Below are 23,041 nucleotides of genomic sequence, written 5' to 3' on the forward strand. Positions count from 1 at the left end.
GTCGCTCCCAGTGAAACACAACACGCGTTTCGTGCAGAAACAATCTCCTTCTCTTCTCTTCCTGTGGTGTGAAACAGATCAACGGGTCCGTGTTCCCCAGTCAGGCTGGAGAACAGCGCCCCGCCCACTGCGTCCGTCACAGAGGGGGCGGAGCCTAGCAGCACAGACTGAGCGCTAATGGCACCGATCGCGTCTGCATTTATAACTTAGTGTTTAAAATTAATCAAACAGTGTTAGTCATTTCTTTTTACTTCAAGTCCTTTGGTTTTTTAACAAATTAGACTGATCATTTGATAACATTGTTAAAGCAGGATCTAATTGTACTTCCTAATTATTAAACATGGAAAATAATGTTTTTAATCATCTTTAATGATTTATACATTTTGGAAAGGTTTCACCTATACAAAACAATGTACATATAAATTACACATTTAATAATTATTATGCATAATAAAAGGTATGCATTCAAATATAGTCATGAATATTAAAATAACGTTGGAGTCAATTGTTGCACTTTTTTCCACATCTTGTAAAAAGTGATAATTTACAAGACTGGTCAAATGTGCATTTGATCTGACAAACTAAAATCAAAATATCACAAAATGAAAGTAAACAAGTAAATTATAAAAAATAAATTTGGCACTAGTAAAATAAAATATCAAAATAAAGTTCTAAAATAATGAGAAATAAAATGTAAAATATACTGAGAAAAGTTCCTTTTCCCATCGGACCTGAGATGAAGCCCATCAGCAGCAAAGACCTGAGCAACGGGCTGCTGGTTCTGCAGAAGCACTCTGTTGCTCCTGAGGAGCTGCACATGGTCCATGTGAGAGGGGAGCTGTGAAAGAGCCCGGGTAGCTTCTTTCACAGCTCCAGCAGCAAAGAGGCATCGCAGAGCCGTGGCAAAACTTAGCAAATTGCCATATGAACCTTACAAGGAGATGCTCTCCTTCCTGCCACAGTCAGTTCTTTTCTAGCTCTAAGGATGTCATAGGAGGAGTCCCCCTGGGCTCTGTTATTGGTCCCCGTGTTAATGATCATTAATATATCCTCGTTCAGGGCCTGGAGGTGGTACAGGTGCTGGTGGGCACTACGTGTTGTGCCAGGGTGCAGCCAGACCTGTTCTGCTGGCATCAGTGTTTCCAGGCCCCACAACATAGAGTCTCTGAGGATATGCACTTTCTTTGGACCTGATGGGGAAAAAAGGCATTATCACAGGCATTGCACGGCTACATCATAAGATAAATCTTAACAGGATATAAACTGTACTTGAATAACATACATATTCAACAAATAACAATGAACAACAGTGTAAAAATTATAACTCACAAGTAACTATAGACAATGTTGGAAACCAGCTATCACAAGGCAAGGAGGTTATTTACATCAGCCATTATATATAGAGCAGTAATTTCGTATTGCTGGCTCCAGGGATCAACTTTTCACCAGCCTCCCTGGCGCATCAACATCAGCTACAGAATGTTTTCCTTTTCGTCTTCCTCAAAATTATCTGCATCTGACACACAGTGTAACATTAGCAACTGCCCGGAACTTAAGAAATCTAAGCAACAACCCTCACCTCATTATCCATGTGATCATCTAACAATGGATAATCAATTAAAGCCTAAAACGTGATCACCCTCCTCTACACAATCCACAACAAACAATTCTCCTGTTCTATTTACACGGACTGCCCTGCCTGGCCACCAGCATTCACTCCCATCTTCACTGCTCACAAATGTGCTCCATTTTCTTGCCTACAAAGTCCTCTGCACTAACAGGAAGCAATTCTAAATAACTATTCATATAATCTTTCCACAAAGCAAACCACCACATTTTTCTAAATCCATCATATTTATTTAAAAACATACTCCTGGCCATCTAGGCTCATTTCAACGACTGTGCCCTTGTATCTCACCTTCCTATCTTTCTCTTCAAAAGCATGTCTAACTCTCTTACCTAACAAGTGTTCTGGTTTAATTAACATAAGAATTCTTAATCTTTCTATACAAACCATTTTTCTACCTAGACCCCCAGCCTTAAAATGCTGCTTAAAAGCCTCCTTTAAAAACTCTACCTTTTCTTCAACAGTATGTCCTGATGGTGCCAAACATTAATCTTTGTCTTCTCTAGATGTACCTGGGATTTCCTCTGGCCTGCTGAAAACACTTTTTTAGTTATCAATCAGCTGTTCTAGACTAAGCCTTTTCCCCTCCTTTGAAAAATTGAAAACTCCATTTTCATGTTTCATTCCTCTCACAAATATCCTAAACCTCAACTGTGCTGTAACTGCAGGAAGCTTCTTGTTCTCATCTAAATGCCTCAGCTGCTCATCTATTTCTTCCTCGCTGTTCCAAAGTCCCCATACTTTCCTGTCTCTACCGCTAGTACTTCCTTTGTCCTTATATCTCGTTTCTTTTTCTATCTTTTTTTCCTCCTTCTCTCTAAGTGTCTGCAACCTGGCATCTCTTATCCTATCCATCCTCTCCCAAAACACAGCCCTCTGCTCTTTAACTGATACTCAAGCTTGAGATAAAACTTCTGCCTTCTTTTCAGATTCCAGTTTTTCAAGCCACTGCCAAGACCTGTTCTCCTTAAACATGATCAAACCCTCAACAGCTATAGCAGTTGCTCTGACCAGTATTTTAAGTAAATTGTCAAAGATTCCCAAGTCCCTCTCATAGCTTACATGTGTCTTGGTGCTGATTCAAACATTTTATACATCTCCTCTGAAACCTTATCATACAGTACCTGCCATATTCCAAATGATCTGTTACCATCCTACAACACACCTTTACAAAACTAGGAAGGATCAATTCCTCTGCCTGCCTAGTCATGTCCTATAATTCAGGGCTTCTCTATTCTGTGAGCTTCTGCAGAACAGGTCCGGAATTTGCCTCCATGTTGGTAAACAAGCGTACTTCACCTCTGACTTACGTACTGCTATCAGCCTGCCATTCCTTAAGCTTATACACTAGCTCCCTGTATCTCGCATTCATTTCTAAAACGTGCTCCAAGAGCTCTCCACAACTGCTCTGTCACAACCTTACAAATAATTCCCAGTGCTCTGCATCCTGCAACTGAGCTACACTCAAAACCTTAAACAGTGCTTGTATTAATTTGTTTTCATCACCTACAGTATATCATGCATGAATTCCAGCAATTCAGCTTGCAAAAAATAAACTCTAGCTGCATTGTGGAACATTGCATTAATTCAGTTTCCTTTAAAGGGAATCAGAGGGACATGATCAGATTTTCCCTGGCTCAACAAAAAAGATCTAAACTGTACAGATTTGCCACTTTTCTCACACCCTCATTCATGGATGGCTTTGCACACTGATCTAATCAATCTAACTGTACCACTCTCTCCAACCCTTCTAGGCATCCAGTCTAAACTAACACTGCCCACCTTTTCGCCACCAACAATCATCCCAGACAGAAAGTGTAACATTTGCCTCATGTGCCAAGGCATCAATTAAATGCAATTCAGAGAACAACTCATTGATAAGTCTGATCCTAGCCTTGTCTGTCTCACTGAGGTCATCAAATCCATATACAATTTCAGGCAAGATATCAGTTCTGTACCGTGCCAGGATTTCATTAATGTTTTTTTCTGTACTTGCCCTGTCGCCAATTAGATTTGTAATTTTGTAGACAATTTCCTTCTCAGAAAGCGTTGCATCCGAATCCCTGCTTCCACTGTTAACAGCATCTTGCACCACCTCTCTGCTCCCTGAGTCCGAAATGCATCCTGCTACCCTCCTGGAAAGAAGTCCCTGCAGTTCCATATTTATGGCCATATTAAGTGGTCCCATCTGTGGCAAGGCTTCAATTACTTTCTTGCAACAGTTTTTCTTTTAGATGTTTTAGAAACTTGTCTCTCTTCTAACACAAGATATTTACAAAAACTTTCCCCTGGCAATCTGTCGACCTGAATACCTACCAATTTATCCAAAACTATTCTGACTATCTTAGACCTTTCGTGCACGAATGCTCATGTTTGCTACTAAATCCATATAAGCCTCTCTTACAGCATCACTATACTTTCCTTTTTCACACGTGCTAATATTGTGACTCACTCTCCTGTCTGTCTCTGTTTTCAAGCCTTCATATTCTCCCTGCCAGAACTGCACCTGCTCATTCAGGTCCCTCTCCCCATGTGCTAAATCTGCTTCAGAATCACATTTCCTTTTGTAATTCTGTGATTCCTTTTTTTGTACTGTATATCTAATCTTTTGCAACTGTTCCTGCAATTCATCAGTACTCTTCTCTAGTTGTGCCTTTTCCTTCTCTAACTCACTTTTCTGCAGTTCATTCAGAATGACTTCCTGCTCACATTCCACAACATTTTGCTCAAGTGTCCGAAGCTTACTATCCCTGCGTCTAAGCCTTTTATAAACATTCCTAACACTTCCATGTCCTAACTTTTCATTTGCCTTGTGTAATTTTGAGTACTTGAATTTCAGCTTCAGCCTTATAAAGCAGAAGTCCTCTGTTTTTTTTCCTTCTCTACCTAGCTCTTTCATCATCTAGTTTCCTGCATTCCTCCAGTAATCTATGTACATTTTTAAACTGTGCTCCTAATAATAATAATAAACTTTATTTATAGAGCACCTTTCATACAGAGAGCATCTCAAAGTGCTTTACAAACCAAGCGTACAAATAAAATTTTAAATTAAGAGATATACTTTTAGTTGTAAAGGAAAACAGTAATACAGTAAAGCAACATCAATGTCAATTTATGCTTGAAAAAGAAATAGAAATTAGGAAGGTCGTAATAGAATAAGAACAATAAAAGATAAATAAAAAAGAAAGATAAATAGAAAGAACAGAGAACCATTTTAACTAAAAGCTAAATTAAAAAGATGTTTTCAAATGTTTTCTAAAACAATGTACCGAGCTTGACTACCAGATAAAAAGTGGTAGTGAGTTTAATAATTTAGAAACATAAAAACAAAAAGCAGCCTCTCCACTCTTTCTGTATTTCACATGTGGTATCTGCAGAAGGCCAGTATTTGCAGATCTCAGGTCACGTACTGTATAGGAACATATAATGACAGACATTCAGTAAGGTACATAGGTGCTAGGCCATTTAGAGCTTTAAAAGCAAGTAAAAGAACTTTAAAATCTATCCTAGAAAATACAGGTGACCAGTGAGGATCTTTCAAAACAGGAGTGATATGTGTTCTCTTTCTTGTTTTTGTTGGGATCCGTGCTGCTGCATTTTGAACAAGTTGTAAGGAATGTATTGTTTTCTTGGGAAGCCCACTAAACAGAGCATTACAATATTCGATTCTACTGGTAACAGCTTACATCTGACTTTTATTGTGGTTTAAAATACACTCATCAATGCTGATAGTTTCTAAGCTCTAAATATAAAAATGTGTTACAGTTCCCCTTTAAAGGAATACCAGAGATCGATGGTATAATGTTTACTTTCCATTCATATGTTGTCAGTTTCTAGAATAACATATCTCAGCTTTCAGTGACTTTCTGAAGACTGTAGAACATGCTTCTCTTGGGAAAAGTACTTTGAAAATCTGCCCATCTGTCCTCATACTCCATGTATGAGGTCAGATGGGAAGATTTTCAAAGATACTCCTTGTCTGTCCATCAGTTGTGTAGAAAGAAAACGCTCAGAGAATTACAGTTTTCATGGCTGTAGAAGCAGTAGAAGCCCTGAGTCTGTGAGGAGTGGGAACAGATCACCTCACCTCTCTCTCTGCAGGATTCTCAAAATGAACTTCCTGTAGACTGTCCTGAAGCGCATCTCTCACAGTCTCCTTTTGAGAGATGTTCTGGGCAGCTGCACTGAAACACTGGTACAGGAAGGGCTGTGACACCGGAGAAGAGGACAGTGAGCACTGAGCTCAGGAGGCTGCTCTGTACAGCTGCACTGAGAGGACATGTTAGCTCTGGAGACAACACACTCTGGAGACAACACACTGAAGTAGAGCGCAGAACGCACATTTCACACTGAATGGGCTCTCTCCTCTACTGGACAATCAAACACTGCTCATGGAAACACAGCTCACAGCTCACATGAATGAACCTAGCCTGAACAGCCACACACCTTACAACATCTAATACACAGCAAATTACAGACAAACCTGCTATGTCACTATGTCACAACACTAGGTGAGGAATAAGACTTTTAGTGAGTAAAAGTCCCAGATTCTCATGTAGCTCAGCCTTTTGTCAGACTCGCCTTCTCCTCAGAGGTGGAGCTGAGAGGGCAGAGCACTCTGACTGTGTCCTGAGTGAGCCTACAGGCCCACACCTCATCTGCCACTGTGCTCTGTGTGTTAGAGAGGAGCTGCAGACACATAGGGGAGGCAATCATTAGTCCCAGAACCAAGGAGCAAATTTGCTCTGGACTGGACTGTGACACTCCATCTGATCCCCAATGCTAACCAAGCTCATAACTCCTCCAGGTGAGGAACTTCAGCAGGTAAGACCAAAGCAGCACCACTTTCTAAAGAAACACAGTGAAAGACGATGAAAGGATACAGGAAGAGATAATAGACAAGCTTGACAACAGTCTGCCTGAGCATCGAGCTGGAAGAGGTTTCCAGTCTCAGGTGGCAGAGACTGTAGACAGAGGCACTTACTTCAGTCACACTCTCATCGGCACACCAGCAGGCCAGCACAGCCTCAAAGCTCTGCCTCACAGTGCTGCTGCTCACACTGCTCGGCCTGAACACACAGAAACACACACATTATCCCACTCGGTATGGAGCAGGGACATGCTCATCCTGTGCAAGAAGAGGTAAAGCCAAACACTTGGGATGGACTGACAGTTCTCAGGGCGCTGCTCAACAGGAAGTCCAAGGTTTTATTTCATGTTCATTCAGGAACATTACTGACAAGGAACCGTAAACTGCAGTGAGGCCAGATCACTGCAGCTCTGACTGATCCTGATTGCTGGGGTTGTGAAGGGATGCCACAAAGCTCATGAGGACATACTCCTTCAGGGCCTCCTTGACACAGACTGAAAAAACACACAACCCTGTGAGTGCAGCCTTGGTCCAAGCAGCTTGACCAGATGCAGCAGATGAAGAAGACGAAGTAGAGACTAGGAATTGGGTGTGTGATTGTACACAAATGGCAAATCTTTAATTAATCATTTAAATATTAAATACTCTGCCAATGTTTTCCAAATTAATGTCTCCTTTTCAAAAAATTGGAAATGAGTCATTTTTAAGAAAAGGGTACAGCACATGTGTCAGGGATTGTGCTCTGCAAAAGGATGTACAGCCATTGTGAATTTTCACAGGTTCCACAATGCACGAGCAGGTATTCTTAAGACACCGTCTGCCGCCTGTACCAAACACTAGCGGCTGAGTCTAGCAGTCCTACCTGGAGCTCAAGGCCCCTGGGATCCTGCAGAGGCAGTAGCAGCACATCCTCCACAAGCACACGAGTCAGGTGCTCTGCACTGCAGGGAGCTCTGGGCTGCAGCTACAGTGGGACAAGGAACAACAGGACACTGTTAGCAGCTCTTCCTCAAGACTCAGCATGATGTAAACAGAGATGGAACTCTGACAAAAACTCAGTGTTACATCCTGCCAGTATATCAGTTTTAGAAAAATGAGTATAAGTTACATATGACAATAAAGTACAAGTTCAATTTGAGTTGTATTTGTTTCTCCTGGGAGCACTGTTCAGGATCCTATTTGAAATCTTCTTGCCTCATCTCTAATGATGTTGACACTTTATAAACTTTATTATATTGGACTTGATTATGCTGAATCAGATGTTTTGTTAATTGGTTTTTTTTTCAGTTTTATTGTAAAACAAGCACCATCATTAAAATAAATGATATGCAGTTTATGACCCCATGTGAAATCAATAGCTGTGATTTTAAATCTGGTATAGAATCAGGTTATTTTGTGAAGGCTGTGGAGAAGACTAACTCCACATTCAACACAAAATGAATCCCCTGAGCTGTCAACCTCTGAGAGAATCCAGAATGAGCCAGAGTGCTTTCTGATATGTACAGCAGCTCAGAAAGGTTCCATTCACTGCAGGGCGACTCAGTTGTTTTTCACTTCATCTAGAAAGCTGATTTGAAGTCTTATGTCTTCATTCATATCAAAGCAGGTCTTTCGTGGGCAGCCCACACTGGAACAGATGTTCCACCACCACAAGCTTGAAGGTCTTTGCCTGAACCCCTGCAGCACTGAACCGAAACTCACAAGTGAGTTAATGGAGATCCAAGACAGACTGTGAATCCCATGACTGTGGCACAGTCCTGTATAAGCTCCAGATTGAACCCCACGTGCTCATCTCTTTTCAATCTGGACTGGCAGATCAACTTTGAGAGAATCAGTGGGATGTCTTCCTTAAGACAGGGGTGACCTTCTACCTTAAACAGGGCAACAAGCAGCTACAACAACGCATCTAAGAAGATGGCGCTGTGTTAGTGGCAGCCTGCTAGAGCAGCTCTGTGTCTTTTTGTTGTCTTTTTGTTTCTTTCAGTTAGTTAATGGTAGTGTGTTAGTGTTTTTTCTTCATACCCTTGCCGGCAACTAGATTTGCGATCACAACATGATGGATGCTAGGAAAGCTGAGATACTTTTTCTTGTTTTTTCTGATATTCGGACCTCTGTTTCTATTGGGTTGCAGTGCCGATAGCTACAAAGGCATTGTCTACACGCGGAACCAGCTGATCGCGCTAACGCGTCCGGCTCTACTCACTGGAGAGAAGCCATCAGTTCCAGAGAAGCTGAGGAGGAGAAGCCGAGGCTGTAGGGGTGGTGTGACGCGAAAGGCAAAGAGAAAGAGATTTAAACCCTATCTTCCTTCGATCATCATGGGAAATGCGAGGTCCTTAGTGAACAAGATGGACGAACTGGTGAGGAGCCAGAGGGAGTATAGAGAATACAGTATCATGTGTTTCACCGAGACGTGGCTCAAATGTTACCATCGGCGGCTTTCAGCCGGTGCGGGCGGACAGAAACGCCGTGAGCGGTAAGAGGAAAGGAGGGGGCTCGCTCTGCTTGTCAACAACAGATGGTGTAATCCTGGACATATTCATGTAAAGGAGCGCTTCTGTAACCCGGACATTAAACTGGTTGCCATAGGACTGCATCCATACTATCTGCCGCGGGAGTTTACATGCACCATCTTTGTTGTTGTTTACATTCCACCCACGGCGAACGCAGAGGCAGCGTGAGACATCAAACACACAGTCACAGCCAGGCTACAAACAAAGCACCCTAGCGCTTTAATAGCTATTTCAGGGGACTTAAACCACGTCTCTATTTCCAACACTTTGCCTACTTTTCCCCAGTTTGTTAAGTGCCCGACCAGAGAAAAGAAAACACTGGACTTATTTTATGCCAACGGTAAGGATGCGTATAGTTCCACAGCCCTTCCCCCCCTTGGCAGATCAGATCACAACCTTGTCTTGCTTACACCACTATACACGCCTATTGTCCAGCGCCAACCTCGGGCATTAGGACTGTGAGGAGATGGTCTTAAGAGGCTATGGAGGATCTATGTGGTGGTCTGGAGGCTGCCAACTGGGATGTGCTGTGCGACCCACATGGGGACGACATAGACAACATGATGGACTATGTCACTGACTACATTAACTTCTGCGTACACAACACCATCCCCACCAAAGACGTACACTGCTTTTCCAATAACAAACCCTGGATCACCAGCGACCTGAAGGCTCTTCTGAATGATAAGAAGAGAGCCTTTAGGAGGGGGGATAAGGAAGAGGTGTACAGAGGGAACTAAAGCAGAAGTTTAGAGAGAACAAGGACGCCTACAGGAGGAAGGTAGAGGACAAGCTGTAAAGGAATAGGGTGAGGGACGTATGGAGGAGCATGTGAGAGATCACTGGCTTCAAACAGGCTGGGGGTGCCTGTTTGGGGGTCCAGGGGAACCTGGAGATGCCCAACAAGTTGAACCAGTTTTTAACAGGTTTGATTTAGGGCCCTCTGTGGCTCAACACCCATCCCCTCACAGCCACACGCTCCCAAAGCCTTCACAGCTGCGACTGCCCAACACCTCCTCCATCCCCCACAATCATGGCCGCCTACAGCTACAACCCCCGACAGCTACTCACCCCCCCATCCCCCACAGCTGCCACTATCCAACACCTCCGCCATTAACACCTGCAGCACCTACAGCGCTATGAGCACCATCCCCCAGGCCAGGCTGACCATCACGGCTGACCAGGTGAACAGGGAGCTGAAGAGGCTTCACCAGGGTAAGGCCACAGGTCAAGATGACGTCTGTCCCAGAGTTTTGAGGGCTTGTGCGGATCAGCTGAGTGGAGCGCTCCAGCAACTGTTCAGCCTGAGACTGCGCTTGGAGAGATTCCTTGTGCTCTGGAAGACATCATGCCTGGTCCCGGTACAAAAGAAAGGGTGCCCCTCTGTCCTCAATGACTACAGACCAGTAGAGCTGACTTCTCATGTCATGAAGGCACTAGAGAGGCTGGATCCCACCTGAGATCTCTAGATAGTTTATCACTGGACACCCTACAGTTCGCCTACCAGCCCAGTTTTGGTGCGGAGGTTGCAATCATCTACATGCTGCTAAGGGCCTACTCACACCTGGACAAGGCTGGCAGCACTGTAAGGATTATGTTTTTTGACTCCAGTGCCTTCAATACTATCCAGCCCTTACTTCTAAGGAGGAAGCTGGAGGAGATACAAGTCGGTGCCTCCATGATCTTGTGGATCACTGACTATCTGACAGGCAGACCACAGTCTGTGAGACTTCAGAACTGTGTGTCTGAACAGGTAGTAAGTAACACAGGGGCTCCTCAGAGACAGTTCTTTCTCTGTTCCGCTTCACCCTCTATACTTTGGACTTTAAATACAACTCAGAGTCATGCCACCTGCAGATGTTCTCAGATGTGCTGCAATTGTGCAATTGTGGGGTAGGCATCCTCTCATGAGACACCAATAAATGTAGGGGTTTTGTGCATTTACTGGGACAATTATTAATTGTAGCATTAAGTCACAAAATGATTCTTTGATGGCTATTAGAAGACCGACCCAGAGGGATACTCAGCAACGCACACACGGATACTAATACACCACAATACATTTATTAATACATAAAATGTGCATATAAACATAACAGATCTTATTGTGAGGGTTAGCAGAATACAAAAGGTATATATTCAGTCATGAAGAGTTACAAACCAAGAGGGACATACGTTCAGTATATCATTCATTTAGACCGTTTCGTAAATGAACTTGGATTACAACTTCTACACTAGATACTCAAAAGCAAGTACATCACTCATAGGAATTAAATTGATATAATCTCAGGTTGAGGTAACAATTGAATTCTCGAGCTGTAATGCAGAATGTTGAATACTCATCCAATCTGTGTGGATTCAGATCTCCCGCGGACACAAACAGCTGCAGGCTTGTTGCTGTGTCCAATCGGCGTTCTCTGGCTCGGTGCCAGGCAGTGCTGGTTCAGCGAGAGAAAAGTGGGAGAGATTTCTGCTGCGGTGTTCTGCTGATGTTCTCTGAAGACTGGCTAGTTAGTGTTGGCTGAAACTAGCAGAGTTTGTCCACAGGAGAAAAGTGACTGTGGGTCCAAGCAGGTCACACTCTTTAGACAGGAAGAAGACCGGTTCGTTCCTGATGTAGCGCAAGTCCTGAATCCACAGATTCAGCTGTCCACAGTTCTGACTGTAGTTCACTTGTTGAAGTGAAGTTCTGACTCTCGGACACACTGGCCGTTACGTGGTGGTCCGACCTAAGTCTGAGGATGTCCAGAAGGAGCTGAGTTTGAGAATGTCCAGGAGGCGCCCCAAGGAAGCCCTGTGCTGCCTGTTTTACCTGGAGGAACTACGGTCGTTCGTTGGTTGAAAGTTCTGTGGGCATTCGAGACCCACGTGGGGTTAACCTGCCCTACCAGTTCCTGATTGGCTGAGGATGGGTAACAATGCACTCTGACCTTAGGGTTGTAAACAACTTTGAATAAGACTCTCCCAGACAGTAAGGCGCAAGAGATGGCCATTTATTAGGGTTGCTGGAGAATCTCAGCTTTGGGAGTTGTTCCTTATCAGGACACTCTATCGGCTAGAAAAACACCTTAAATGTGAACCAACTGGAATGGCCTCTCTGTATCCAGCACCACTGAGATGAAGGAGAGAGGGACTGGCAAGGGAGCAGCAAACTTAATTCCTGTATTTTAATAAGCCTTGCCGCTACAGTGGGATGTATCAAGAATGGGCAGGAGGAAGAGTGCAGAGGAAGAGCTCAGCAGCTTTGTGGAGTGGTGTGGGGAGAACCACCTGCAATTGAATGTAACAAAGATGAAGGAACTGGTGGTAGATTTCAGGAGGAAAAGCGTCAAACATACTCCTGTCTATATCCATGGGAGTGGCGGAGATGGTGGACTCGTACAAGTACCTGGGAGTGCACATTGACGATGGAATGGTCTAAGAACATCGAGGCCATCTACAAGAAGGGTCAGAGCTGACTTTACTTCTTGAGGAGGCTCAGGTCCTTCAATGTACGTAGTAAGATGCTACATATGTTCTATCAGTTGGTGGTGGCGAGTGCCATTTTCTACGCAGTGGTAGAGGCCATCATGGACAACGTCTCCCATCCCCTCTATGACATGCTTGTGAGATTGAAGAGCATGTTCAGCAATAGACTGATCGAACCACGGTGCGACAGGGAGCGCTACAGGAGGTCATTCTTGCCTTCTGCCATAAGACTGTACAACGCATCCACTGTGTGTTCTTTTTCTTTTTCCCGTTTAAAACCGTTTTTGGGCAATATATGCCAGGGACCTGTGCAATACATTTATATTCATATTTATATTGTGCAATTTGTGTACTGTTCTGTTCTTTGTGTGTTCTGGACTGTGAGTAACTCTTCGTAGTGCACTTCTCACTGTACTGATTGTACTGTATGTATAGTATTATTATTATTGTATCATTCGTTACACTGTTGCTGTGTTGTCTGTGTTAAGCTGCAATTTTTTAATCATTGACATAACTTTTTACATACCTGTAAACTATTTTGAAAAGCCAGGATGCCTTTCTAAATTGGCAGCAAACTGGTCCCTGTCTTGGAATTTTATCAAAGACGAGCCAGAAGAGGTGTTCTCATTCACTCAGTAATGCAATTAATCATATTGCGCAATAGGGAAAAACAGCAACCACCAGTCTGTGCAGCAAGTGAGAGCTGATTTTCAAAGTAAAATAGGAAAAGGTCCCTTATTTTATACACTTAGCTGATGCAACACCTCAACTTGTTTACTTCATTATGGTAGGTTGGTAAAACAAAGACAGGCGAGACAGTAATTTTCCAGTCCTTATAGGTCTTAGGCTGAGGACAGAAAAGACGGCTACATGCAGTTACCCATCGCCTTTTTGCTGGGACGGAGATCAACATATTCTTAGAACATCCCATGGCCTTGACTCGCTGGGTACAATCACACTTTGTTCTAAGAATCCAGCTGCTTTTACAACACAGCTCTGCCCGTAAACAGACATATTTAGGATAAAACACTTTTTTTCAGTAACTTTCCATTACATCCCATAGAGAAAATCCACATGGAAGACATGCAAGCTCCACACAGCAGGAAATTCAGTTGGACATCAACCCCAGGAACTGTGAGGCTGCAGTCCTTAATCCACACCACTGTGCTGTCCAAATGGTCACTCGTGAATTAAGTGCTTTAAGAGCTACAGTATCATTAATTCCCCATTCTGAACGCAGGAACTTGTGCTTTCATAGATTTTAAGTATCACTAATCCTCTCCCACATGACATTAACTGAGAAAACAAGACTGGACTTGGAATATTTCAGTCTAGGGCCCAGATATTTTCCTCTAAGTGCTCAGAAAAATGTAATCTTTAATCTGGGAGATCAAATCTGAAATGAAAAAAAATATCTCATGACAAAGAGCAAGAGTAACCAAACATTCAGCTTTGCAATGAAACTATTTGTCTCGTTATCTAATTTAGACCACCCCTGACCTGCACTACTGGAGGATGTCACTGCTGGTATTAGTACTAATCCAGCTCATGACTATCTGAAGCACTGGGCTTCAATTTCAGTTCTTGTCGCCGTGATTCCTAAACCCTGAGGATAAGGTCTATGGAAAGAATATAATTAATGATGTCTTCTGTAATTGATACTTGAGTGATTCAATCAGCAGCTCGTTATGGTTCACAATTTAACACCTGGTTAGACAGGTGTGTGTAGGAGTGGAAGCCCAGCAGCCTTGAGTATATAAAGGCCACTGTGGGGGTTTATACCATACATGAGGTTTGTGTGATCACTCATCAACATGGAAGGGAGAGGCTGTGTGTTGTGTTTGCTTGTAGGATTCTTTCTAGGTAAGGTTTGGGTTTCTTACTTTGACTAAAAGGAGCAGCATAAAGGCAGATGGGAGGATTAACTGCATGCTGCTAGTATTTAAGGGTTTCAGTATAGGTATTTGATCTTGAGTATAGATGCTGCCTGAGTGTTAAATCCATGACATGGATGTTTGTGTGCTCTTGAAGTTCTGCAAACCTTTGATTCTCTGTGTATGGAGCTCTGTTCACTTGTGGTTGTTGCTGATTCATTAATGCCCTATTGGCTTGTTTCTTCTGTCCTCGTATACTGACTTAGTCCCTCTGTCGGATGCTCATGATCCTATGTTGCCCTCAGCTCAGGCTGCTTTTAAGTGATCATTGACCCAGTGGTGTCCTCTCCTTCCCAGTATCTGTGGCTGAAGCCCTGCAGTGTCGGGCTGTGCCTGGCAGTCTGAAGCAGATAGATGCTGGTGCTGGAAGGGTGTGTGGAGTCGACAATGCAGACAACCTGGTCAGCTACCAGGGCAACAGCTGGGTCTCTCTGGCCATGAAGGGGAAACATGTGAGTGTGGGGCCAGCAGGGCTCTGGAGTGTGAGTCTCGCCAGCCTTGTGTTCAAATGGCTTCGGGGAAGGTGGATCCAAGTACAGCCAGGTGAGGCTGCAGCTGATCTATATGGGTTAGAAATGATAGCTTTCAAGTTTATCCATGGCTAGTAGCTGCTTTCAGCCAGAACATCTTTCATTCCTCAAGTGTTCATGACCAATACTGAGGAATGAGCTTTGCACTGCCCCCTGCTGAGAATAGCTGTTTCTTGCTCTCCTCTGCAGGCTCCCTCATCCAGATTGATGCTGGTGGAGACAAGTTCGTGGTTGGTGTCAATGCTGCCAATTCCATCTTCTGCCTGAACAGCGGGCCTGTTGTGCAGTATGCTGGCCAGGGCAACATCCCCTGGATTCCTGTTGTGGGCTCCCTCAAGTACTATTCCTGTGGGCCTTTTGGCTGCTGGGGAGTGAACAGGTTGGACCGGATCTTCGTCAAGCTGGATGTGAGTGGGGATTCCTGCAAAGGCTCTGACAGGTGGTACCCCATTCAGGGCTCCCTGTCCCTGGTGGAGGTGGGCTCAGATGGCAGTGTGTATGGGGTGAACAGGAATGGAGTGGTCTTCAAGAGGTGAGCTGGGGGAGGGTTTAATGCACATGGTTGCATGAATGACTGTCCTAATTCTGGGCTGCTCTAACCCTGTGCCTTTTCCTGTAGGCTTGGTGTTGATGCCTGTAACCCCTTTGGCAGGAGCTGGTGGGCTCTAAGGGCAGCTGGTGTGGCCAGGCATGTGTCCTATGACCGAGGAATCCTCTGGGTTGTGTGCAAAGATGGCCGAGTCCAGAGGTGCCAGGTCTGAGCAGCCTGTGTGGTCTGGTCCTGAGTGGAAAGTGACAGGCATGAGTGGGCTGCATGAAGGATTCAGAGTGGAATGAGGCATTAATGCCCGTCTTGGGTTTTCTCTGTGCTGCAATAAAAATGCCTGAAAAACCCTGTTCTTCTGTGGTGTCTAATTCTGTAGCTTCAAATTGGTTAATGATCTTAAAACCAGTCCTCCTGATTTAATGAGGAAGACTACCTGGCATGTCCCATTAGGCATTAATATCCAGACCTGAAAGCCCTCTACTCACATGGCTCTTTGCCTGTAATAAGATAATGAAACACCTAGTCTGATTCCACAGTGGCTTAGTCCCAGTTTTGTGCATGACTGGATTAGCTAGAGTGCCCCCATGTTTCTTGGGGAGCATCACTGATCGGTCTTTTCCAGTGGCCCTAAACAGGGATGTAAGTTGAGGCTGTGACTGGGGTCCTCAATGCCTTCCACTCTCTTAACCCTAAACCACTTCAGTGTAACACTTGTTCCCATAATGTGTCAGTTCAAAGCACTTGGTCTTAACTTTCTATTACATCCCTGACTATGTTGACTGGGTGCTTTTTTTTTTTTTTTTTTTTTACAATAGTTCGTATTCATGGTTGAATACTCACCTGAGGTTTAACTCAGGTTTAGGTGTGATACTTCATTGCTGTAACTAGGTGAGTGGGATGGGGCTTGGTGAACCTGTACAATTGAAGATGCAGTTGCCATATGAATACCTACAACACATTACAAAAATAACACCTATTAGTACTTTACCAAGTTGTGTGTGTGCATTTGTAATCAAGTGAAGCAGTATTGTGTACAGTCCACTCAACTGTGACTTTTTTCAGGCGATTGTTTACATTTTTACTTCCTTACTTGTAATTGGTTTTTCCATTTATCTTTCAAAATGTTAATTTAAACTTTTAAAGTAGGCTGAGTATGTAACAATTGCTGATACAATGTCATTGAGATTTACCAACTGCAACAATATGGTTCCACACAGTACTTTTGACCACACTTTGTGAAGTGACTCCTGTTTCCAGACAGGAAGGTGAAGGTCATACAGTAGAGTTGTTGTTGCCCTTCAGGATTTTCAATACATAAATTGGGCCCCTGAACAGTGCAGGACAATCACGTGAACCTGAGAATGTATCTGGTCACTCTTCACAGTTTGGGCTGATTCCAGAACAAAAACTTTGATGCAACAGACAGCAAATTTGAAATGAAGCATTACTAGTGGTACAGTTTTTGTATAGCATCTCCTTATTTAAATGTTACACTTAACTATGTATCCTAACAATATTTGCTTTATAAGTTTTCCCACATTATCCCTCATCTCGTTATAGTCCTACCCGTCTGTGCTCAGCTTTCTGACCACTAGGTGGCACTGCTGCTTGGCTGACTGGCCTCTGGATAGACTTCTCTTGGATCTTCAAAAAAGCTTTGATATTTTTAATGAGAAACATGAAAAACAGACAATAGATTAAAAATCCTCAAATTTGCTGCTGCCTTTTTAACAGTTTTCTTGTTAAGTCAAAATTTGCAACAGCCATAATCACACAACAACAACAAAGCTCTATGTTTTTAAATATATTGAGGAAAAGGGCCCCAGATCTCATGGCATGGCTCCAGATTGCTTGTGCTATAGAAGCAATTTTGTTCAGCCACAATTATTCCAAACGCCAGTGCTGATGGTTAATGTGAACATTGTCGCTGAACAACCAGAGAGTGCTAATTCAGGGTCTGGGGTATATTCTTCCCAAACACCTTTGAGTACCACTGAAATATTTCTACCTAAAGTTTATATAACTTGGGGCACAGCCTTCAGAAGATCTGCACCTGTCACATAAAGGAGAAACACATATATCTTCAATTTAATTTGAGATTTTAGTCAAATTAGTTTTAAAATAATGCAGTCGACCTACGATCTTCTATTGCAATATCTGGTGTCTAACATTATTAGAGCACCAGTGGATATTGTTCTAATCCTCGTAAGTTCCTGACATCAGGTGTCCTTCATGTGATTAACAGACAGCTCTGTGTGCCTAGAAAAGCAGGAAACAAACTTTGATATTAGTTGTCTAGAGATGTGAGGTCATTGCACAAGATTGTAAAACAGATCAACTCTTGTAAATTGAACATAGAACAGCTCAAATTTTCAAATTGAGAACATCTTGCTTAACAATGTGTCTGACCTGTAAATAAAAACGCATGTTTGTGAGAGGTCAACACTGTGGGATATTCTGCCTGAACCTCAGCAGTGAGTTAGTGAAGTCTCTGTTGATCCCATGTGAGAGCTGGTCCACAGTTCTACTGGACTGATGTCAGGAGAAAAGGTCTTGTCTCATCCCAGCAGCTCCCCAAATAAGCTCACAAATATAGACTTGACTGTGGCTTTGAACTGCATATAGAACTAATGGTGGCTTACAATGAGCTGAACAGCTGTACAAGTCACTGACCAAGTTACTGAAAGGAAATATCTTCAGTAAATAATACTACAATATTTATGTTTTAATAAATATTTTGCTTTCTTGTTCCATGTTAACAGACAACAATATGTGAAAATGTTACTGCAACGGAAAAAAAATGCAGATCAAAGGGAATTTCAAGCTTTTCAAGAACAATGGACAGCGCTTTGTGAAGAGTGGCAAATCTCTGTGTCCTTTGTGAGAACACTCTTACTGAAAGAGTGCAATGTTAAAAGCTTTTGCATGTGTAAAGTATAGACAGTGTCTCTGTATGTTGACTTTTTCTTTTGCAATACTTTAAATTGGATTATTATATGGTATTGTAGCCTATAAAATAACTTGTCCTACAGTATATATATCCAACAATGTATGTACAAGACTCTTGTAAAACACATTGTGCGAAAGAATTAATTGATATTGATACTCTCCATGGTTACACAAACAAAAGGTGGTGTCAGAGGTTATATCAGTCTGAATGGAAATAGCCTCTCTGGTGTATGTATCAGTAAGACACTGAGTTCAAGCAGCAGCCAGGTAAGACTACAGCAGATGTGTATCATTCAGCAGCTGAGCATAAAGCATGTTAGATGAGTGACACCTGCAGGAAAAGGAAACCTGTTTGCAAGAGGGAGTTCTTTTCCTTCCACCAAGAAGGCGCCCTGGAAGACATACTATTCTGTACAGTTGTTGAACACATTCCATTCTGAAGCACAGATGAGCTGTGTATTGGGCAAAGTGTAGTTTAGTTTCTGCCATAAACCCTCAGATGGAGGAGGTGGATAGAAATGCCCAAGTTACAACACCCAGCTCTACTTGGGAGCCTCGTTGACTAACTCCTGAGTAACAGGGCTCTATGCAGCTGATGTTTGAAAAAAATGCTCCTTTGCTACTTGTTATGATCCCCGCTTCCCTGTTGCGTAGACCACGCTGAATTAGGCAACCTACCGGATCACTAATTCACCACCACACCACCATCTCATTATACACTGAAGCACAGTCTTCCCTGACCTCCTCGCTCGGTGTCCATGTGAGCTTTATTATTGCTTTTCGCTTGTTCTCGTTTACACCTCTTTGGCTTGGAACTGCTTGTCCCTGTTGGACCTGCGGTCTCTGGATTGCGGAAAGTACACTCCTCGGTTTCAGACTCCTGGCTTTCTGCTTTGAACGACGGCTCCTGGATCCCGGCTTTGATTTAGGATTTCTGGTGTAGTTTTTTTCGAATTGCGGAAAAGATCGGTTGCAAGATTCTTTTTCAGCTCCCGCGTTTATATTTTGTAATCTAAAATATATTGTAGGGCCCTCGCCCGGTGGTGAGGAGGAAGCACACCTAGGCACTCAGGGTACCGCGAAGCAGGCTGAGAGTTGTAGCCGGGGGGAGTCTGAGGGTCAGCACAATGACCAGCAGCTGACCCTGCTGATGTAAATAGTGTTATAGTAGCTTTAGTGTCCTGTGTAGCTTTATAAGTCTATAGCGTGTAGTTCACGAGTTACCACCCTAAACTGTGTACGTTTTCCGTCGGTCTCCTCATGTGTGCATATATTTTGTGTGGTTTCGATAGCAGAATAAAGCAGTCGCTTTCTCTTCAGTCAAACTTCCTCCTACTGTAAATACTGTAAAAAGGCGCAGTCCTTTGGATGAGACGTAAAGTGAGATCCTGACACTCTGTGGTCATTCTAAATCCCAGGGCATTTCTTGAAAAGAGTAGAGGTGTTACCCCAGTGTCCTGACCAAATTTCCCCCTGGCCCTTACCAATCATGGTCTTCTAATAATTCCCATCTTAGAACTGGCTTTATCACTCTGCTCTCCTCCCAACTGAGACCTGGTATGTGAGGAGTGTACTGGTGCATCATCTAGGTGAGGCTGCACACTGGTGGTTGTGTAGGGGATCCCCATTACTTGTAAAGCACTTTGAGTGAAGTGTCCAGAAATATATTTTTTTATTTATAAGTGTAAGCAAATAGGCTAGGATTTGAATACTGAGATTGACTCGGCATCCTGAATATAGGGTGAGAGACTGTTCCATAAGATAGGGGTCCTGTAACCAAAGGCTTTACAGCCAACTGTTATTTTATTAATTCATAGAATATGAAGATGACCTGCATTCTGTGAACTAAGCAGGCGACTTGGGTGGTATACATTAATAAGTGCCATTAGAAAGACAGGTGTCTGACCTCTGAGAGCCTTGTAAGTAAGTACTGTGTAGAAGGATTTTGAAGTCCGCCCTGTACCTGACAGGAAGCCAATGAAGAGAGCTAAGTATGGGGGTTATATGGTTGTACTTTCAGCTCCTAGTAACGATTCTAGCTCCTGCATTCTGAATTCGCTGTAAGGTGTTGAAAGTGCGATATGTGCTCCCTGATAGTAGGGCATTGCAGTAGTCTAACCTGCTGTTACAAGAGCATGTATGAATTTCTCTCTGTCTTGAGTGGAGAGGAACTGCCTTAGTTTTGTGATATTTCTTAACTATAGTAAGCATGTTTTAGATACTGTTTTAACATGAGAGTTAAATGAGAGCCTTGTGTCTAATATGACGCCTAGGTTACGTGCAGAGTCTTTGAGGCAAATTTTTAAATCCTCTGAGTTAAGTTCTGAAGTTATAGTAGTCCTGTCAGTATTGTTGCCTCCAAACAATAGAACGTCAGTTGAGTAACACGTTTTCACACATCCTAATCTTTACTTCATTAATGCAATTAACTAAAGTGATAAGAGAAGAGTTGTCATTTGGTGTAAACAAAATGTATATTTGAGTGTCACCAGAATATGAATGAAAGTTAATATTATGTTTTCCTTCTCTCGCGGCAGCATGTAAAGAGAGAACAATATTGATCTAACAACCGCTACCTTAAATTGATCAGGTACAACGCCTGATGCAAGGGATGTGTTCATCATACTAATTATAGGTCCTGCCAGTACTTCGAAGGAATCTTTGACTAGCTGAGTGGGGATGGGATCTACCGGGGGGTCTGTACACTAAAAGAATGTATGTAGATGATTCGGGAGCTATTTTAAGGAGCATTGCTTCAAATGTGTGAAAGTCATTAATAGTTTTTAATTCAATTCTCAGAGACTCACTGAAGATGGCTGCTAGGCCACCTCCATGCCCTGAGCAAAGAGCTTTCTGTAAAAAACCATTAGGTGAGACTTCAACTAAAGGAATAGTGTCAGTGGGTCGAAACCAGGTTTCTGTTAGTAGGCAGAGGTCAGAGTTGGTGTCAAGAACCATATCATTAACCAGAACTGATTTGTTGCCTAGTGAGCCAACATTTAACAGTGAGCATTTTATGGTAGTTTCATGTTTTAACTGATTTAGGTTTACCTTCCTTTAGGTTTAATTTCCAGTGGAATGGAAATTAAATTGTCAACACAGGAGCCCCTAAAGAAACGTCTGAATTCTAATCTAGGTCTAGTGATAGTTGCAATACTCTGTCTATTCACACTCATAGCTGGTTCTGGATAGTAATGTGATTGATGGGATGCCGTGTGGTAGAGAACCTGGGTCGGTACAGGAGGTGAACTAGAGCTGGGAGTACAGACAGCACGCGATTTAAGATCACATGGCTGAGGCCTGGTTGGTGCTCTTAGTAGTCAAGCAAGCAGCTTCTCTGCTAGATTTTGGGATAGAATTAATGATCCCCTCTGGTTAAGGTGGAGACCGTCCCATTTATAAAAGCCATTCCCAAAAAATGTCCCAATTATTAATAAAGGTTATTCTATTGTATGCAACCAGCGATTTAGGGAGTATAGCCTACTATAGGGTATGTCCCCTCTGTATAAGATTGGTAAGGGACCAGACACAACTAAATTCCGAAATGTTTCTTTGTGCTCTTTTGCACATTTATATCATTTGTTCCAGCGTGAACAACCAAGGTGGAAGATTCATTACTGGAAAATGTGTCTAGTTTCGCCTCAATGTCAGAAACTCAGGCCCCAGGAAGGCATTTTACAGAGACCACTGCTTTGTGATGGTTAGGATTTCTAACATTCCTGATTATCAAGTCGCCAATTATGAGCACCTTTTCTGCATCAACAGACGCACTGCCTAAAGCAGAGAACCTATTGTTGAGTCTGACTGGTGACTGGTGTGCAGGGGGTCTAGTCCTTGAGCTCTTAGACCCCTGTCTGCGACCCAGGGCTCACGTGTGGTTGCTGCTGGTGCCGGCGCTGACCTGGAGACAGCTGGGCCAGGAGGGACTGCAGCCACTTCTGAAATGACTGAGTGTTCTGACTGAGCTGAATCTATCCATCCCTCAACCTGGTTAATATCTAATAGTGTGCTAATGCACCCCTCCAAAACGGAATTCTGTCCTACAACTCTACTATAACTAAACGTTTCTGGCATTTAAAATTATCAACACAGTGAAGACGTGAGCTGGACATGGCTTCACGCTCGTGACAAGTCAACGTATTGCTCACAGGCCAGCAGCAACACTCACTAGGTACCACAGAACTCTCTTTTACCAACTTCTTGTACTGGAATACAATCCACCTCTGCTAACTGGCAGAATGGGGAAATGAAAGACGCAAGGAAGTCCTGCACTTCATGAACAGAAGCGACAATTCATTTCTCCTGAGATCTGCACTCTGTACATAGTCTTCTAGTGAATACACAACACCCATAAGTTAAGAGGCTTGAACTCCTTCCTGCTCAGAGTCATGTTCACACAGTAATAACTCGATCTGCCCAGGAGACACAACACTAGAACAATCCGATCTGTGTGACCGAGCCTCAGCACGTCCCTGCCTAGTCCAGTACACAGCTATGACTCTTGAATCCGCAGTGGAAAAAGAAGCTCAGAAGGTGAGATTTTTTCTTCGCTTCGTACTTGAGCTCTTTAAGTCAGTAAAATTGGAACGCGCTCCTGACTGCC

At 43.2% G+C, this 23,041-nt stretch overlaps 2 protein-coding genes and 1 long non-coding RNA gene across 3 annotated transcripts in view; all 3 read left to right on the forward strand.

Moving 5' to 3' along the window:
- The window catches only part of LOC138225249 (maestro heat-like repeat-containing protein family member 1), a 33,643-nt gene extending 19,469 nt beyond the window's left edge, over window positions 1–14,174 (forward strand). Inside the window, exon 5 of the mRNA XM_069184781.1 lies at window positions 13,967–14,174. Coding sequence (XP_069040882.1) covers window positions 13,967–14,012 — 46 coding nt within the window. The 3' untranslated portion in view covers window positions 14,013–14,174. The remainder of the gene's footprint in view (window positions 1–13,966) is intronic.
- LOC138225254 (uncharacterized) lies at window positions 921–7,635 on the forward strand. The gene is made up of 2 exons (XR_011183794.1): window positions 921–7,086; window positions 7,277–7,635. It is a non-coding gene; the product is annotated as an uncharacterized lncRNA (long non-coding RNA).
- Window positions 14,175–14,244: 70 nt separating the features above from the next.
- Window positions 14,245–15,839, forward strand: LOC138225243 (fish-egg lectin-like). The gene is made up of 4 exons (XM_069184771.1): window positions 14,245–14,341; window positions 14,710–14,955; window positions 15,132–15,474; window positions 15,562–15,839. Exons 1-4 carry the CDS (start codon window positions 14,293–14,295, stop codon window positions 15,701–15,703), a joined length of 780 nt encoding a protein of 259 aa, XP_069040872.1. The 5' UTR covers window positions 14,245–14,292; the 3' UTR covers window positions 15,704–15,839.
- The last annotated feature ends 7,202 nt before the right edge of the window (window positions 15,840–23,041 follow it).

The sequence above is a fragment of the Lepisosteus oculatus genome, chromosome 27 (genome assembly GCF_040954835.1).
Source record: "Lepisosteus oculatus isolate fLepOcu1 chromosome 27, fLepOcu1.hap2, whole genome shotgun sequence".
Classification (NCBI taxonomy): domain Eukaryota; kingdom Metazoa; phylum Chordata; class Actinopteri; order Semionotiformes; family Lepisosteidae; genus Lepisosteus; species Lepisosteus oculatus.

What these genes read in the sequence shown, in the direction of transcription:
- LOC138225243 (XM_069184771.1), top strand. Translation starts at nt 14,293, where the DNA reads ATGGAAGGGAGAGGCTGTGTGTTGTGTTTGCTTGTAGGATTCTTTCTA. An exon ending in GCTTGTAGGATTCTTTCTAG is followed by an intron (nt 14,342 to 14,709) that starts GTAAGGTTTGGG and finishes TCTCCTTCCCAG; the next exon opens with TATCTGTGGCTGAAGCCCTG. An exon ending in GTGGATCCAAGTACAGCCAG is followed by an intron (nt 14,956 to 15,131) that starts GTGAGGCTGCAG and finishes TCTCCTCTGCAG; the next exon opens with GCTCCCTCATCCAGATTGAT.